The 18,646-nt window shown below is 45.3% G+C and overlaps 1 protein-coding gene across 3 annotated transcripts in view; it reads right to left on the bottom strand.

The window, feature by feature from the left end:
* The window catches only part of NABP2 (nucleic acid binding protein 2), a 34,544-nt gene that overhangs the window by 1,788 nt on the left and 14,110 nt on the right, over window positions 1-18,646 (bottom strand). Inside the window, exons 1-5 of one of the 3 annotated variants that reach the window (XM_035103769.3) lie at window positions 11,104-11,321; window positions 7,000-7,127; window positions 4,596-4,711; window positions 3,316-3,513; window positions 2,903-2,999 (exon numbers count right to left, since the gene is read on the bottom strand). In XM_035103769.3, the coding sequence (XP_034959660.1) occupies window positions 2,903-2,999; window positions 3,316-3,513; window positions 4,596-4,711; window positions 7,000-7,099 (511 nt within the window). In that variant the 5' untranslated portion in view covers window positions 7,100-7,127; window positions 11,104-11,321. Of the gene's footprint in view, window positions 1-2,902; window positions 3,000-3,315; window positions 3,514-4,595; window positions 4,712-6,999; window positions 7,128-10,686; window positions 11,009-11,103; window positions 11,322-18,646 lie in introns of those variants that run through there. The other 2 variants (XM_035103770.3, XM_088662914.1) reach the window with 2 other exon arrangements.

Below are 18,646 nucleotides of genomic sequence, written 5' to 3'. Positions count from 1 at the left end.
CTTCCGTAGGGAAGATTAAATCAATAATGACTCAGCAATTGCTTTCGGGCCACAGGATCAAACAGGGTTAGCTTATCTTCCTAATCATCATGAGCATCATGATACTAGCCACGCAATCCCAAGGACTCTGGCAAAGTGATAGTATGAACAGATCAGGTGAATATGCAATTGATTTGGGTGACAGCCAATTAGTAAGCCACTTCTACAGGCCTACAGCAACTGTGATCCTAACCTTGCTGATCTGTAAAAGTAATAGGTGATCATAAAGAATCAACTTTGGCTAGACTTCCTTGTTTAACTCAGCTTTGAGCCTAAAATCAGGTGGATTTGTGTGTTAATTCTTTGGCTGGGTACTACAAATAGCTTGTTACGACCTGGTGGTCAGAAATAGGTGCTGCATTTTTGGCTGTGCCACCGTGGCATGCCTCCAACCCTCAAACACTGGAGGGTAAAGGTCAGATGAAAACAGCACAGTCAGGTTCGTAGTCCAAAAATAGCTCAGTGCCAGGACAGCGAAACAAGGTTAATATTCCGGAAATCCTTGTCTTAGACTTTGTGAAAGGATTCTCTGGAACTATAACAACTCTTCATGTGGATTGCGTGGACCCGATGAACAGACGCAGGTGGAATAGACACTAGCACATAAGTTTGGACCTGATCCATGAACTGATTAGAGTGTGAACTGACCTACAGGCTCTTCTGCTTTTTCTGTTGAATTTTATGACATTACTGTTGAAATCTATAATATGATACAGTGAATAATATACTTCAGGGGTGGCCAACTCCCAAGAGACTGCGATCTACTCTCAGTGTTAAAAACTGGCAGTGATCTACCCCCTTTGGGGGGGCTTCAGGTCAAATTTGTTGAGCTTTTTTTAGGGAAGAGGAAGGCCCATATTTTAGGGGTTCAGGTCTAAATTGTGTAGCTTTTTTAGGAAAGAGGAAAGCCAGTGATCTACCACAGACGTCCATTGACCTACCAGTAGATCATGATCTACCTGTTGGACGTGCCTGATATACTTTATTTATGCAAGAGTACAGCCGGTTACGTGTTACATCATTACGTGTTACCGGTTACATCCAGGTGACTAAAGGCAGAGCAGCCTCCCTTCTCCTATATTCTCCCTGAAGCAAAAAAAAAAAGGCAGGAATACGAGGCGAGGCCACAAAGAACCCTTTAGGTTTACTATTTATAGCACCCGCACTGTTCTCTCGGCATCTGTGAGCTCCAGTTACTGCAGGACGCCATTATATGGGTGTTGTGAGGCACTGCAGAACGCTATGGGGTGTTGGCAAGCAATGCCAAGGACAGGACATGGTGGGAGAGCAGCTACTTTGCCTCGTTGCCAGGATGTTCTGTTCAACAGCACCAGCCTGTTTCTGTTCAGCTGCCTTTACTGTTTCTAAGCGTGGAGAGAGGAAGCCAAGCACAGGAGGCTGTGCCAAGAGAAGAAGGTCATCTATCTCTTAGGAACTTTCTCCAAGGTCAAAGCGCGGCCACAATCCTACCTGAAGTGCTACCTCTCTTCCTAGAAACTTAGTACAGCAACTGTTCAGAAGAGGGCAAAGTCAGAGGTTTGTTAATCAGGCAGCGTTTAGCAGGGAACTGAACTAAGCCTTCTCCCCTTCTGGGACAAACTGAAACTTGATGGAATGAGATGCCTGTTCTCTGAAGTTTGAGGGAGAGAAGTCCCTTTTAATTTTAGTGATATCAGGGTCCTTCAACCAATTTGAATGGTATTCGCCAACTGGAAAATTTATTCAGTTCTCCAAACCCCTGCTGAGCACCAATTTTATCCAGCTGAAAGAAATTTGGATGAAATAACTTAACACCAGTCAACAAGAGCAGAAATCAAAGGCAGGTTCGTAGGAAGGCAAGATGGTCCTGATTATTTTCTACACTGAAATACTTATATATGGCACTGTTACAGAAAATATAACAGTGTAAAACATAAAAACACAGGCGCAGCAGTAAAAACACCTGTCGCTATTTCAAGTTTTCAATAAATAATAGGGTTTTTTTTATTAAAAAAAACATGTCCCAAAACTGTCTGAACAATGCAGCTTTAAAAAAATGCCTGAAAGAAAGCCGGGATGACTCCTGCTTAACAATATCTGCCATTTTGTGCTTGTGACCGATTGTCTACTGCCCCAAAATGGAAGCTAGTGGCTACACTGGCATTTTCTCCATGTTGGAAAACTGGCTGCACTGCAAGCTAAAAGGAGGGTGCTTCTTGTCTGGAATGCAGAGTTGTGCCTCCTTGTCAGAAGAATGGCCTATGCCGCGGGCTGGTTGGACACTGAGGAATAGGGGAAGGAAGAAGCTGGGGAACCACCAAGGGGAGAAGGCTCAGAGCCCCAGGAAGTAGCGGTGGTGGGACAACAATGAGTGCTCAGAGGGAGAAGACTGGGAAGAGGAGGCATCAGAAGCTGAAGGAGTAACAGGGCTCAGTGAGTTGAGAAGAGTCTGTGGCAGAGAGAAGTCGGGTATCGGAGGCTGAAGTTGAAGCTGGCAAGTTGGAGGAGGGAGGTCAAAAGGCAGAGTCAGGTTAGTAAAGAGTCACTGGTGTCCCATCCCCCCCCACTGTGACAAGCTCCCCCCATGACTCCCAGAATCAGGAGAGGTATGAAACAGGAGAAGCAAAGGCAGGCTGCCCGCAGGTGCAGTCTCTGATTGCTTGCAAGAACCTCTGGAGAGGAGGAGACATAGAAGGGAGGTGGGGACTTTTAATCTCAGCAACAGATTTTATGGAGTAGGGCCTACGGCGCAAGAGCTGCTGTGCTCCTAAGGCCTGAAACTCAGCCAAATCTGCAAAGATCATGTTTCGCTAATAAAGAGTTGACTCCAGCTTTCGACTGAGTGAATTACTTGATCTGCAAACAGTCCTAGTCCTTTGCTTACCTGTTCGTTTGCTGCATAGTCGGTCCTTGACATTTTCTGCCTCATGGGAGAAGAACTCTATGAACTCATCTTCATATTCTTCAGCTATACTCTCACACTGCAAAGGGGAACCAAGGAAGTCAGCCGTGCTATACATCGTGCCTGCAACATATGTTCTTTGATGTAGGCACCAGCTACCTGTTCCACTTCCCTAATGCGTATTGCAAAGCGTGGAGCTGGTCCAGAGTTGTGGCTGTAATTATACCATTGCAACTGCAGCATCGGCTGTCTGTCACCATAACCAGCTGCAAGTATTAAGATAGAATTCAGAAGGAAAAGAGGCTACAGGTTGCAGCCATGTTGTTCCACTGGAGTCTCCTTTTCTCCAGCAGCCAAGTAGTCCCACACCCAGCTTCACTCTCTGCATCACTCACCGCAAACTTCAGGCTCGATGTCATATCGGTATCAAATTTGGTTTGAGAAAGGTCCATCTTGGTCCCATCGCGGGACATCACTCTCACATAGCTTTTCCGGTGGGTGGAAGGGTCTTCCCTTTCGCCGTATTCTTTCATGTTGTCACAGATGCGCTCCAACAATTCCGTCAGGTGAGCTTCAGACCTGGCATAGGGCACCTGTGGAGGAATGGCAGCTTGCTATGAAGGTGGGGAAAGCCTCCCCAACCTTTACCTTTATCAGATCCTGTTGTAACATAATTTTCCTCGGGCACCATTCATGTCTTACAACCTATTACTGAGGAGTGGTCAATCATTTTGCCATTTTGCCAAAAGGAGGACACTGTAATGATTGCCTTGCCTTAGGACCAACGGCAGCCACTAAGATTTGGCTCCATTACTGGAACTAGGGATAAAGAAATTACGTGGAGCTATTGTTGAAAACTCTATATTCCCCCACTCACGGGCTCCATGTTCCTCACCAGTCCCTCCTTAGCTGCACCTCTAGAATTTGAAATTTCTGTATTAGGTGTGGAGAACCTTTGGCCCTCCGTGAACTACAACTCCCATGAGCCCCAGAAAGCATGGCCAATGGCAAGGGATGATGGGAGCTGTAGTTCAGCAACATCTGAAGGTCTAGACCAGGCATCCCCAAACTTCGGCCCTCCAGATGTTTTGGACTACAATTCCCATCATCCCTCACCACTGGTCCTCTGAGCTAGGGATCATGGGAGTTGTAGGCCAAAACATCTGGAGGGCCGCAGTTTGGGGATGCCTGGTCTAGAAGTTCCCCACACCTAATATAAATAATAATTACTAATTTCAATTTATTGTTGGGGGCTGCTTTGAGAGGTGTGAAAGGATAAAAATGCAGGGATGTAGCCAGTGCTTCATGAGCTGAATTCTGTTGGCACAACCAGATTCATGTTTCTCCTTCTTCCCTTGCACATCCCCAAAATTTGCTCCAGAGGATCCGTCAACCCTCCAGAGCAGTTTTTGAGGGTGCACAGTGCGCTGGAGGGGACACGAGAGGGAGAGGAAGCCTGCATTTTGCACACAGAAATGTGCCAGTAAAGCTGCAGAATTGGATGCCACCCATAATAAATAATTTCCCTTTCACCAGAAGTTTAAAATCTCAGCACAAGGGTTTCCCTCACACATTTCTTCAGGGTGCTAACCACCCCCCTGACTTCCTATTTCTCAGATCACCACAAAAGTCTCCAGAGTTTCAGCCAATCAAGGGCAAGGATGAAACATGTTACCTCCACGATGGACTGGCTTCCATCTGGGTTGATGCGGAAGGAACCTATCTGGATCATTTTCTTGGGATCTACCTGAGATATTTCCCACTCCAGCTCATCCACCAGTGCCCGGCATGCTAAAACCAAAGAGAAACCAGCTCTTAGAAGCAGGACTGGTCATAGCACTCAGGAAGACAGATACATTAACTTCATGATCGGCTGCTCGATGCCAGGAACGTTCTCAAGATTTGGCAACTGAACAAATGCATTCTTCAGAACCCAGCATACCGCAAACGAAAATATGCCTTGCCTGTGTCTCGTAGCAACAATTTATTTGCAGCACTTGATAGGAGAATTTAAAATTTATGTTAGGCAAGTCGTCCATGCAGGGGAGTGAAAACAAGTACCAGGAAAGAGGTAAAATTGACAGCTCCTGACCTCGACACATCAGTTGGTTCAGCGGCCTTGAGGGCAACAAAACGACTGCACTCTTTGTTCCCCTATTCTTCTTTCTCCTGTGGCGTAGCATCAGCAAGCAAGGCTACTAAAACAACAGTTGCTGCTTCTGGGACTTGAGCTTGCAACCCAAGAAAAAAGGGAAAATACAATAGCAGGGGATGGGTAGTTATGCTAACATTCCCGTAAGGCTTTCATGAAGACACAGGTCCAGTGATCTCCTCTCCCATGTGGACACTGCCAACCAATGCTTCTGTGCGACAGTGTTCCACATGGTGAGGCGTAATGTTTGTATCAGAGATGTGTGGTGTTGGAACCGGCGAATCTCATACATTTGGGCTGACTTGCAGGGACACGTAACGTCTCACCAAGGGTTATGCCATTTCAATGTCACTTTTCAGCAGCCTCTACGTAGGCCAGACAACTCTGTTATTGGGAGCATAAGGATGTTGCTTCTGGCGTGCAGGGAAGGCAGCAACAGGTCGCCTGTAGCCTTCCAAGTGCTGTTTGGCTTCTATCTGCCCCAGCCTGTGTGGCCGTTCGTCAGGGATTATGGAAATTGTCCCGCAACAACATCTGGAGGGCCACAGGCTCCTCACCTCAGTCAATAACTAATTTAACAGGAGTTTTGAACCAGGGTTTCCCAAACATGGGTCTCCAGCTGCTGTTGGACTACAACTCCCATCATCCTAAGCTAGCGGAATCAGTGGTCAGGGATGATGGGAACTGTAGTTCAAAAACAGCTGGAGACCCAAGTTTGGGAAACCCTGTTTTGAACTGAGGACTGAAGGCCCAGGAACGCTGGGCTCTACCCAACTGAGTCACTCTACGTAAGGGGAGACATAGGCAAGGAATATAATAGCCTCCTCCTCCTCAGCAAATAGCAAACTGTGGCAAAGTCGTCCCCTTAATATGCATGGCAGCTACTTGCTCCTAAGACTCAGGCAAATGATTTATTAAAGAGTCAAACACCCTCCTTATGCATCTCAGTTTCTGAGTCCTGTGCACAAAGCTGAAGCGTGTAGAGGTCACTTTTGCTGCAAAAAGCTGCTGAGGTGCCTAATAAAGGGAAGGCCCTTGAGACCATAGAATTGTAGAGTTGGGTGGGACCATGATGATCATCTAGTCCAACCCCCTGCAATTCAGGAATCTGCAGCTGTCCCATACACAGGGATTGAACTGAAACCTTGGTGTTATCAACACCACACTTTAACCAACTGAGCTGTCCAGGCTAACCAGTTATCTGACCAGATCAGAGGGGCCAGATGAAAAACCCACTGGAGCCTGTTTGAGCCCATGGCACCAGCTGCCCATCCCTAGGGTAAGACCTTGCTGTGGCCAAACTTTCATCTCCAAGTACAGTGGATGCTCGGGTTGTGAACATGATCCGTGCGGGAGGCACGTTCGCAACCCGCAGCGCCATGTCTGCGCACGCGCGGGTCACAATTTGGCGCTTCTGCGCATGCGCCAAAACCCGGAAGTAACCCGTTCCGGTACTTCCGGGTTCGGCGCGGTGCCGCACAACCTGAAGTGTCTGTAACCCAAAGTATGACTGTAATGACTAAAACAATTAGAGAACAAATTGATGTGGCTTATCCCTACATACACAGGTATGGCATCATTATGTGTATTTCAAACTATGTATCTAAGTGCCCTCAGACTACTATTGTGGGGGGTCACTCAATGAGAACTGATCTGATCTGAGATACGGTAGGCTACCCTGAAAAAGTTTGCAGGGGTACGCAGGGGTACGCATACCCCTAAACATTTTGTGAAGCTAAGTTTGGCCTCATTGAGGGGCAGTATTTCAAAATGAGTAGGAAAATGAGAGCATTGTACTCCTAAACAATTTTTTTGGAAAGGAAAAAAAAAAGCACTGGGTGTAAGCAATGTTATTTTCCTGCTCTGTATTTCTCAAGCTCCACCACCCATTTTCCTAATGAGATTGCTATGAGAGAGTCTGCTTTACCTCCACAGCGGAGATCTTGGCTCCTCCGGGCAAAAGCACCACTCAACAGCAGCAAGAGAGCAGCGGACAGGCAAACCGTGCTTGAAATCCAGCCATTCATCTTCAAGGGTGCGGGCAAGCGTCGCAAGCTGCACAGAAAGTCAGAAGTTATCCCAGGGCTGCATGGAACCAATTACCTAGCTAGCTCGCAAACCCAAAAAAAAGCAAACTGCTTCCGTTACCAGGAATCTCACCCTAACCTCCCACAGCCATGGAGATGTGTTCATGAGCCACATGCAAGCAAGCAATCCAATGGCTGTGCTCAGTCAGGGCCCCGTAGTACAACTTACTATGTTAAGCAACACTCTCAAAGCTAGCATTTATCCCCCCCCCCATCCCAAGCTCAGGTTTAGAATACAAAGTACCTTCTGTGTGACAGGCCAACGGCAGCAGTTATTCTGAGGCTGTTTTAAATGTTTGCTAGCTTGCTATGCTTTCAATAGAGGAAGAAAAATATTCCCTCTGTGAAACCAAATTCAACACACAAAAGGGGGAGGGGGAATGGGTGAACCGAAAAAGATATGGAAAAAAAGAAGAGGCAATGTAGCCGATCAATCAAGAGCTAACAAAGGCTAGGCAGAGATCTCACTGCCAGCTAATATTTGTAAATACTGTAGTGCTACATTCCTGGATTTCAAAACACTCCTCACTCCTAAATGGACTCTCGTTTTACCTCCATATCCTTGTACCTTTGCAGATCCCACTTCCTGCACTTCTAAGCTAAATCCCATGAGAACCTAATATACCCAACAAAGTTATGAGACCCTAATACCGGTATACCCGGCAGAGTTATGCAGCAGAAACTTTCTAGGGCCACACCGCTTCTGACTTAGAGATAGGGGTTTTATTCCATTGAATTAGAAGCAGGCCTATGAGGGAGAGGTGTTTTTATTGCACCCCAGAAGTAGCAGGCATATGAGGGAGAGGACATTTGGTGGTATTCAACTAAGTTTTACTCAGAATAGACTCACTGAAATTAAGGGACCTAACTTAGCCCTGAGTGCTCACTGGAAGGACAGATCGTGAAGCTGAGGCTCCAATACTTTGGCCACCTCATGAGAAGAGAAGAATCCTTGGAAAAGACCCTGATGTTGGGAAAGATTGAGGGCACTAGGAGAAGGGGACGACAGAGGACGAGATGGTTGGACAGTGTTCTCGAAGCTACGAACATGAGTCTGACCAAACTGCGGGAGGCAGTGGAAGACAGGAGTGTCTGGCGTGCTCCGGTCCATGGGGTCACGAAGAGTCGGACACGACTAAACGACTAAACAACAACAACAACAACAACAACTTAGCCATGTTCATTAATTTCAATGGGCAGGAATTAACCAGCAATTCTGCTTTTGCAACAAATGTTTTCCCCCTCTCCCAGCCCTGCACTCCCCAAAATTGGCTCCGGGGGGGGGTGCATCAGGAGAACACTCACACAACACACAAGTGGAAGGAAGGGGCCCCCCTTTTGTCTGGCAAGCCAAAATCTTGCTGTCCCAAAGTCTACTCTAAGTTAAACTTCGTTGAAGACCACCCACTGTTTAGGGTTTTTTTTAATGTAGGGAGGTTCTTATACGTTCCCCCCCCATTGGTGGGGAGAACTTAAAAAGCACACTCACTCATCTGCAATTAAAAGTGGTATAGTCCAAGGAGGACTCTGCTATTTTGCTGTACGTGGAACTTGGGTTTTCAAGAGCCTCGTGAAAAATACATATTCAGTAGCTTGCAATCTGTGGAATCCAGAGTTCCCCAATTACACATCCAATTGAAATGAGAGTTGCGCTCCAAGCTCAAGCAGAAAAAAAACCTGTCAGTACTAGGGTATTTTTATCCAATAACACATGTAAGGATACCAATGTTCATATCCACTTACATATAAGCATCTCAACCTTTAAAAACAGAACCACACCATAACACAAGATGTATGGAAACGATAACAGGGAAAGAATGAAGCACCTATTTCAAGAAATGTTGCATACAGTGGTCTCTGGATGGGATCACATATGCCTTTTAAGCACTGAAGACTGTTTCATATGCACGATTGTCCCCCACTGCACATATACATGTCCAAAAATTGCACTGATTTCTGGTCACAGCTCAACATGATGTATCACTCAAGCCAAAAGCCCTGCCAGGTGCTTTTCATGGACATGTGTTACTCAAAATAACTGCAGGTAAGCCCTTTGCTCCACCTGCACCCACAAACCTTATGGTAAGCAATACCACACCTACAAAAATATATGGCCTTTAGTACAAAAAATGATGTTGGAAATGCATATAGTTTGTGCGTACTGCAAGCATCTTGGAGGAAGTGCACTAATTCTCCAATTTCAAGTATTGGTTTGGTTGTGGAGACTGAATTAATCTTACATCAAATTGGAAAAAGGTGCCGACTGTCAGTCCCTCATACTCCATAGGACAGGAGTGGCAACTCTACTGTGTCAAAGTCTTCATAGAGATCTTCTTTTCTTAAATTGTATTTATTGATTTCCCCCCCATTACTGGTACAGAGGTCTTCTATCTAATCAAGCCACCTGGACTGAAGTTCTTTCCAAGTTCTTTTTAATCATGGATCAAAACATTCGTATGGGCAGATTCAAAAAGCAAGGCATTGACGCCTCACAGCCACAAGGTGCAGAATGAAGTCCCACTGAGTCGTTTCTAAACCCTCTTAAGAGCGTTTAGCGTTGCAGCCTACAGTTGCAGCCCTAAACACACTACTAGAGGAGCAAAGCCAATGAACATATTGGGATGCTTTGCATGCAGTCGAACCACCTTTCACTGATGTGGGTCTGAGTGTCTTTGGACCTTGGAGTGTGGCTATGTGCAAGACAACGGGAGGTCAAGCTAACAGTAAGCTCTGGCTAGTGTTTGAATATCCGTGCATTCCACATTGAGATCACTGTGGGAGCTGGGACTAAAGAGAAAAAAATGACACTGACCCCACTCTCCATGACTACCTCAGTGCCTCGGAATTGTGCAAGGATCTTTAACCCTCTCCACACCTCTCAAATGTGAGGTGCTTGGGAACACATGATTGGTATGGCACGTAGAATTTTGGATTCAGTGTTGACAAGAGCTGCACCTCTTACCCATGAGACCCTGGTCACCCTCATGGCAAAGGTCACCAATATGATCATCGCCAGACCCTTAGTTCCAGTTTCTCAGTTTCCTGAGAATCCAATGGTTCTGACCTTGGTGTCTCTAAAAACTGGAGAGTGGCCAGCCCCTCCAGGGAACTTTGTCACTAAGGACCTGTATAAGCAACAATGGTGACAAGTTCAGGTCCTTGCCAAGGCCTTCTAGAAGTGCTTCCAATCCTGCAGAGTCAATGCAAGTGGCAGATCTCCAAGTCCAATCTGCAAGGAGATGCTCTCCTGCTGAAAGACAAGGACCTACCTGAAGCGACAAACCATTTACTCCAACCACCCGCCCGCCATGGTTTGCTTGGAAGCCGGGACTCTACCCCCCCCCCGCCCCGCCGGCCTTCCACACTCCTTTATCTCGGGCTCCAAAAGCTCAAGCACAAAGTATAGATTGCCACCGCGCGAGTTCTCCACGCTGCTCCTGCAAATAACTCAGCTGCAGGGGCAGAAGATGATATCTATCTATACAAGGCGTCGGGTTTCGTGGGAACTTCGCCTACTGGTACGTCACCTTGGACACGCGAACGACGACCTTGCAAGGTAGGTCGCTCCTTCCCGCGTTCTGTAGGCGGGGGACCGGAGACGAGGGGACGGTGGCCGGCTTCCCTGAAGCCTCCCAGTGTGTGGTGCGTGGCAGGGATGAGCTCTGACCCGTCGCCTTCCCGACTCCTGCCAACTACACCAGCGTGGAATTGGTACCCGCCATAGGTACTTCCCCGCCTCGCCTTGCCCGGCTTCGCTCTCGCCGCCTCCTCCTACCCCGCCACCCGAGTCCGCCCGAACCCCACCACTCGACGCCGGCTGCAGCCGCAAGCGCCTCCGAATCTTCCTCTGGGGTGGCCATCGTCCGCCTGCCCTGAATCCCACTCCATCGGCCGCGCCACAAAAAAAGAAAGACGACGCTAAAAAATGCCGGCTCGGCTGATACCTCTCTCCCGTATCAGCAGCCTTTCATGAAGGGCTCCCTGGAAACCCTGGCCCTGCTTTTCGGAGGAGGCGCTTGTCACGGACACCTCAGGCTCCCGTAAGGACCCTTCGGCGAGGGCCGCCCGCCTGCCTGCTTTGGGCTCGCGTGGCGAACAGCGCGGCAGGCTGCCGGGCGAGGTGGGCGGGACTGTCTTGTAAACGTCACGTCCCCCAGCAGTCCGAGGGGCGAGAGTGGGCGTGGCTATTTCGCTCCCCGGGAAGCGTGGAGCTAGGAACGCCTTCTGAAGCCCCGTCCCATAGAGTTGCGAAAAAGTGTAGAGTGATATACGACGCCTGGGAGCCTACCCAGCGTGGGTAAGTTTAAAAGTCCAACGTGTCTGCCTTCAACTGGCTAGAGCAAGATTGTCGTGAACTCACTGCGCAGGCTCAGCCTCACAAACCCGTACCTTCCAACATTTTCCCGATGGAAATAGAGGTGTCCTATTCCGTTGTTGTTGTTGTTGTTGTTGTTGTTGCTGCTCCTGCTGCTGTTGTACCCCACCCATCAGACTGGGTTGCCCCAGCCACTCTGGGAGACTTCCAACAAATAGAAAAACAGAATTAAACAATAAACATTTTTTTAAAGTTCCCAATGGTTGTGTAGTTACTAATCTCCTTGGCTCAGGGGTCACACAATTCCACACCCTCCAACATTTCTCTGATGCACATAGAGACACCCTACCATACCCTCCAACTGGACCTAATGGTCAGGGGTCCCTTTACCATACCCTCCAACATTTCTCAGATGAAAATAGGGGTATCCTAGGGATAAGCAGGACATCTCAGGATCAAATCAGAAAAGGGGACAGCCTTTGTTAATCTGGGAGACTGTCCCTGGAAAACGGACACTTGGAGGGTTTACCCACACCCATCAGTAACATGCTGATAAACAATAAGAGTTTATATGCATTCAAGAGCAATTTTAAAGAAACTAATAAACATACAGATTACTCCCCCCCCCAACACAAGGCAAACTGATTAACTCATGATTTTACTCTTGTCCAGTCACAGCTATGCAAAGGCTTGGATTTCTCATTTATTTCCTAAGGTCATATTCCTTTTTTTTTTTTTTTACTCCCGAGGATGGGAATGAGGCAATAAAAGGATCTTCACCTCAAAGGACAATAATATACTTTTAAAAACAAATAAATATTATTATTTTTAAAACAGAAGAATAGGGGAGTGCCAGCATCAGATTTAGGGTGGTGCGGACAGTTCCCCCACACAAGGCACCAAGCAGAGAGGGTGTATAATAATAATAAAAATAGTTGTTGTTTTACTAAAGCCTTTATTTATAAAGGTACCTACTCATAGTTAGTCCACGGTCAGATGGCATAGCGCACTTGAGAGCATGCGCAGAACGGAAAGCGAGGGGGGAGAGTGCCAAATAAATATTTATGGCGGTAAATTTTGTCCTTGCTCTGGGCGCCAAAGTCTGCCCCTGGAAAGTGCCATAGCTCAATAGTAGAGCATCATCTTCTTTGCATGTAGAAAGTACCAGGTTCAGTCCCTGGCATCTGTGGGATGGAACACTGGGGCAGACAAGTCACAACAGTTCCTAGAGTGTCCACTAACAGGAACTCACCTGGAGGGACACCTGACTACAGGTCAGTTCCTGTTCCCTCAGACATGCAAATGAGTTGGATTAGACAAAAGCCCTAGCCTGCAATCACTCTCTCTCTCTTAGCTACTTCCTCCTTCGATGGGAACACATCTCAAGAGAATCTCTAGTTAGCATGGTTCTCACTCTAGGCCTGCAGCCAAGAGTGAGACCAAATGGAGTCTTACTTTACTAAGTAGTCTCTAGATGTATATATACTTGTAACTTTTCTAAGCAAGCCTGCCTTTCTGAGATTATGCTGTAACTCAGGATGAAACTGTAAGTAAACTCTATCTTATTTTATAAACACTGTGTTGTGTATTTCTTTTAAGAGGGACAAAGGGGACCTTTGCCAGGAAGTGTAATATTGAACTATAAAGTGTAATATTGTTATAGAGATTCTAGCGAATCTAACGCACATGCTTTGCTGCGCACAAAAGGGGAATGTCACTCTGCTAATATTGGAAGCTTGCTAACACAAGCTTGGATAGGATCTATCTAATAATATATCCTAATCCACATCCCTAACATTCCCATAAAGGGTTATTACGGCCCAGGACTGCGTATTTTTGTGTATTTTTGAAGGATTGCTTTGGATTGTGATTTTGAACTGAGTAGGATTTTTTCAGTTAGAACTTCCTGGTAAGCACATGGTCTATTGTTCTCCAGTGTGCCTAGGGGATTAGCTACCCCTCCCCTCCCTCAGAGTTTACAGCACTGAGAACTCAGAGGCAGTGAAGATTATTTTGCATTTTGAGATATTTTTAGAGATTTTGATTTTGGAATTTTTGGCAAATTTTTGAATTTTGAGAAATTTTTTAGAATTTTGAGATTCCAAGATGGCTTTTGCAGATTTTGATAGTGGAGTTAACCTAGGATTAATGGCTTTAGATGACCACAATTACGTATTTTGGAAACAACGCCTGATAGCATTTTTAGATGCAAGGAATGTTTTGGATGCCATTGAAAATCCTATGCCTACTGGTGAAACAGAAGAGGATTTAGCAAAGATAGCAACTTGGAAACGCATGAACAGCGAGGCCAGACACATAATTTTGAGTGGACTTCGCAATAAGCATCTAACGTCAATTAATAGCAGAGATGATGCAGCGCAAATCTTAAAGGATATTGAGCGCAAGTATGGAGCATCTACAAAGAATGAATCCCGCCCCTTTCCACCAAAAGGCGAAAAGAAGGGGGGTCATGGGCGTGCAATGATATTGCAAGAAAGAAATGTAGCTTTCCAGAGCTGTGAAGGAAAGCGCAATAAGTGGCTTCTGGACAGTGCAGCAAGCAGCCATTTCTGTTATAAAAGGGAATATTTCAATGAAATAGACAATAATAAACAGTCTGAGATTGAAATTGCTGATGGAAATGTTATAAAGTCAATAGGTGCAGGATCTTTGAACTTGAATTTCAAAGTGAACAATGAGTCTTTTGATACTACAGTGAGTAATGTTAAGTATGCACCAAAGCTGAACTGTAACCTAATAAGTGTGTCTAGCTTGGACAAGAAAGGTTTTGAAATTATATTTAAAAATGGACAATGCAATGTGATAAAAGATGGTGAAGTGTTTATTCAAGCCAAACTAATCAATGATGTGTATGAGATTGATATTTCAGAGAATGAGTCTGCAAGGGTTGCACAACCCAGCAGAAAGGATCAACCAGATCTGGAACTCTGGCACAAAAGGCTTGGACACAGGGATACCAACCTTATCCTGAAAATGCAGAAGGAAAATCTGGTAAAAGGTCTACAGGTAAAGAATTGCAGTACACCAATGCCAAACTGTACAACTTGCATAACTGAAAAGGCAGTCAAGCCTTCCTTCCCACGTTGTACAGAGAAGAGAAGCACAAAAGTCATGGACACTGTTCATACTGACCTATGTGGTCCGCTGAATGTACCTTCCCTAGGAAACAATAAGTACATTCTGATATTTATAGATGACTTCTCAAGATATTGTGTTGGATATTTTCTAGAAGAAAAGAGTCAGACACCGGAATTGTTCAAACTGTACTTAAACATGGTGAAGAACAAATTCCAGAGAGCTCCTTCCACCTTAATTTCGGATAATGGTGGAGAGTTTTGCTCACGGCAGATGAAGGCCATCATGGCACAAGAAGGCATAGCACATGTAACTACAGTTGCTTACACGCCTCAACAGAACTCCATTGCTGAGAGAAAGTTTAGGTCTATTATGGAGATGACAAGGTGCATGTTAAAAGAGGCCAACTTGTCACAGAAGCTATGGGGTGAAGCGGCGAATACGGCGATTTATTTGCAAAACAGATTGCCTACAAAGGGTGCAGAACGCACACCATTTGAACTTTGGCACGGGAGAGTCCCAAGTCTGCAGCACATACGTGTGTTTGGAAGTGTCTGTTATTACCACGTGCCCAAAGAGCGCAGACACAAGCTTGACTCCAGAGCAAAAGCAGGTATCCTGGTTGGATATGCTCCTGGAGGAAAGGGATATAGAGTTCTAGATCCAAAGAGTGGCAGAGTAGACCCATACCATGTGGTTCATTTTGATGAACTAGGAAAGTTTGATACAAAGAACACTGTTATTGACTGTTCTAGAGAGTCACCAGATGAAGAGTTTATAAGTTTTCCTTTAGCACAAGGAACTAATATACCTCCTAGTGTCACAACACCCCCTACAGGCGACACCCCAGAAGACGCAGAGGTCCAGACCCCTGGCGGCACCAGAGACGAAGAGGAGGAGCTGTACGTGGACATGCCAGCGTTGGAGGAGGATGAGGATGCTGATGCGGTTGCACAACCAGAGGTCAGATGCTCATCCAGAACCAACAAGGGCGTTCCGCCACTACGACTGTCCTACTTTGCAGGGTCGGCGTCTCCACCAGAACCTTCCACTTGGGAAGAGGTAGAGCAGATGCCAGCCACCGAAGCCAGTCTCTGGAGGAAAGCCGCGCAGGAGGAGATTGACGCACTGCACAAGAACAAGACCTGGACACTCACAGAATTACCTGCTGGTAAGAAAGCAATTGGGAGCAAATGGGTGTTCAAGGTTAAAAGGGGTTCAGAAGGGGAGGTGCAACGTTACAAAGCAAGACTAGTGGCACAAGGTTTTTCACAGCAATATGGCCACGACTATGACCAAGTCTTTGCACCGACAGTAAGATACAGTAGCGTAAGATTACTTTTAAGCATCGCAGCATCTAAAGGGATGGAGGTGAAACACATCGATATAGCTACTGCGTTTTTGCATGGGGAAATTTCTGAAGAAATTTACATGAAGCAGCCTAAAGGTTTTATAAAGCCAAATGAGGCACATTTGGTTTGCAAGCTTCAAAAGGGACTGTATGGTTTAAAACAAGCAGCCAGAGCCTGGAACTTGAAATTGCATGGAATGTTGGTGAAACTTGGGTACAAGCAAGGTGAAGCTGACAAGTGTTTGTACACTAAGCAGAGTAATGGACAATTTTCTTATATTCTTGCCTTCGTTGACGACCTTTTAATCGCAACGTCAAATGACAGGGATTATAGAAATGTAGTCCAGCACCTCAACAAGGAAGTGCAAGTGAAGGAATTAGGACCAGTTGAGTATTACCTCGGGATTCAAGTGGAAAGAGAACAGGATGGTTCATTTCTACTTAATCAGAAGCAAAAGATAATTGAACTGTTGGAGAGTATGCAATTGCAGGATGCAAAACCCGTCGACACCCCGATGGCTACAGACTTCTTAAAGAACCAAGAGGATTCGAAGCTGCTGCCAAACAACACCGAGTATCGTTCAGCGATTGGTAAACTTTTGTATTTAGTTACCACGTGCAGACCTGATTTAGCCAATGCAGTAGGGATTCTCAGCAGGAAAGTGAGTAGTCCCACTGAGCATGATTGGGTTGGTGTGAAGAGGGTGGTTCGATATCTTAAGGGTACAATGGATTGTAAATTAAAGTTACCAGCTGTCAGTGACCCTAAGCTCATTGGGTACACTGATGCTGACTGGGCGGGTGATAATTCTGATTATAAATCCACAAGCGGGCATGTCTTTATGTATGGGGGCGGAGCTATCACATGGGGCAGTTATAAACAGAAATGTATAGCTTTATCGTCTACAGAATCGGAATATGTTGCGGCTACAGAAGCGTGCAGAGAGATTTCCTGGCTGGACCAACTCCTAACAGACTTTGGCGTGGAGAGAAAGGAACCTATAAGCCTGCTGGAGGACAACCAAAGCTGTCTAAAGCTGGCGCAGAATGAGAAGTTCCTAGCACGCTCAAAACACATTGGGGTCAGGTACCACTACGTTCGCCAGATGATACAAGATGGACTTGTCGAACTGTCATACTGCTGCACTTCAGAGATGACAGCAGACATCCTAACAAAACCCCTGCCAAGACAGAGTTTCCAGAACCTGCGTGTCAAGCTGGGACTCTTGGGTGGTTGAATAAAGTTGCTTATGTTTTGTTTTGTATGTAATGAATGTTGTGAATTGCCTGAGAAGGGGTTTGTGGGATGGAACACTGGGGCAGACAAGTCACAACAGTTCCTAGAGTGTCCACTAACAGGAACTCACCTGGAGGGACACCTGACTACAGGTCAGTTCCTGTTCCCTCAGACATGCAAATGAGTTGGATTAGACAAAAGCCCTAGCCTGCAATCACTCTCTCTCTCTTAGCTACTTCCTCCTTCGATGGGAACACATCTCAAGAGAATCTCTAGTTAGCATGGTTCTCACTCTAGGCCTGCAGCCAAGAGTGAGACCAAATGGAGTCTTACTTTACTAAGTAGTCTCTAGATGTATATATACTTGTAACTTTTCTAAGCAAGCCTGCCTTTCTGAGATTATGCTGTAACTCAGGATGAAACTGTAAGTAAACTCTATCTTATTTTATAAACACTGTGTTGTGTATTTCTTTTAAGAGGGACAAAGGGGACCTTTGCCAGGAAGTGTAATATTGAACTATAAAGTGTAATATTGTTATAGAGATTCTAGCGAATCTAACGCACATGCTTTGCTGCGCACAAAAGGGGAATGTCACTCTGCTAATATTGGAAGCTTGCTAACACAAGCTTGGATAGGATCTATCTAATAATATATCCTAATCCACATCCCTAACATTCCCATAGCATCTGCAGCTAAGACTGGGAATGTCTCCCTATCTGAAACCCTGGATTGCTAAATGAAGAAATTAAGGGAAAAAATAGATGTGTGTTATTGTACACAACAGTAGCCGCTAGAATCCTAATTGCGCAAAATTGGAAAAGCGAAAAGATTCCAAAGATAGAAGATTGGCGATTGAAATTAATGGGATATAAAAATTTGGCTATAAAATATGGTATTTCAAAAGGAATAGGGAAGGAGAAAGCAGGGAAAGACTGGAAGTCCTTTGAGATATATCTGAAAAATAAGGTAGAAAAAGCGAATCTTGTGGCAGATTTATGAAGGGTGAGGAAATTAAAGAAAAAGAGAAATTGAACATAACTATGCATCAATCAAGAACGGAATAACTCAATATATAGGAATGGCTGGAAGTAGGGGAGGGTGGGGGGGAGGGGATAGAGGACTTTAATCTTAAGAAAAGGACAAGATGGGAATTTTTTGGGTATGAAAGAGAGAATGAATGAGAGAATTAGTTAAATATTTTTTTATGATTTAATTTATGGTTATGTTTATGTTCTTTATGATTTAATTTATAATTACAATTTATGATTTAATTTATGATTATGATTATGTTTATGACATGTTTGTTTTTCTATTTTTGTTCTGTTTGAAGTTTTGTTGTTGTATGATATGTTTTGGATATTTTTGTTTATTTCTTGGTGTGATTGTGAGTGTATTTTTTAATGTGTAAATCAATAAAGTTTATTTTTTTAAAAATGAAACCCTGGATTGCTGCTGGCTAGTTTGAGTACTTAGGCAATACAAAGATT

The sequence above is a fragment of the Zootoca vivipara genome, chromosome 2, assembly GCF_965207765.1.
Source record: "Zootoca vivipara chromosome 2, rZooViv2.hap1.1, whole genome shotgun sequence".
NCBI lineage: Eukaryota > Metazoa > Chordata > Lepidosauria > Squamata > Lacertidae > Zootoca > Zootoca vivipara.
The sequence above is the reverse complement of the archived record's forward strand: the minus strand, read 5'-3'. Positions and strand labels throughout refer to the sequence as shown.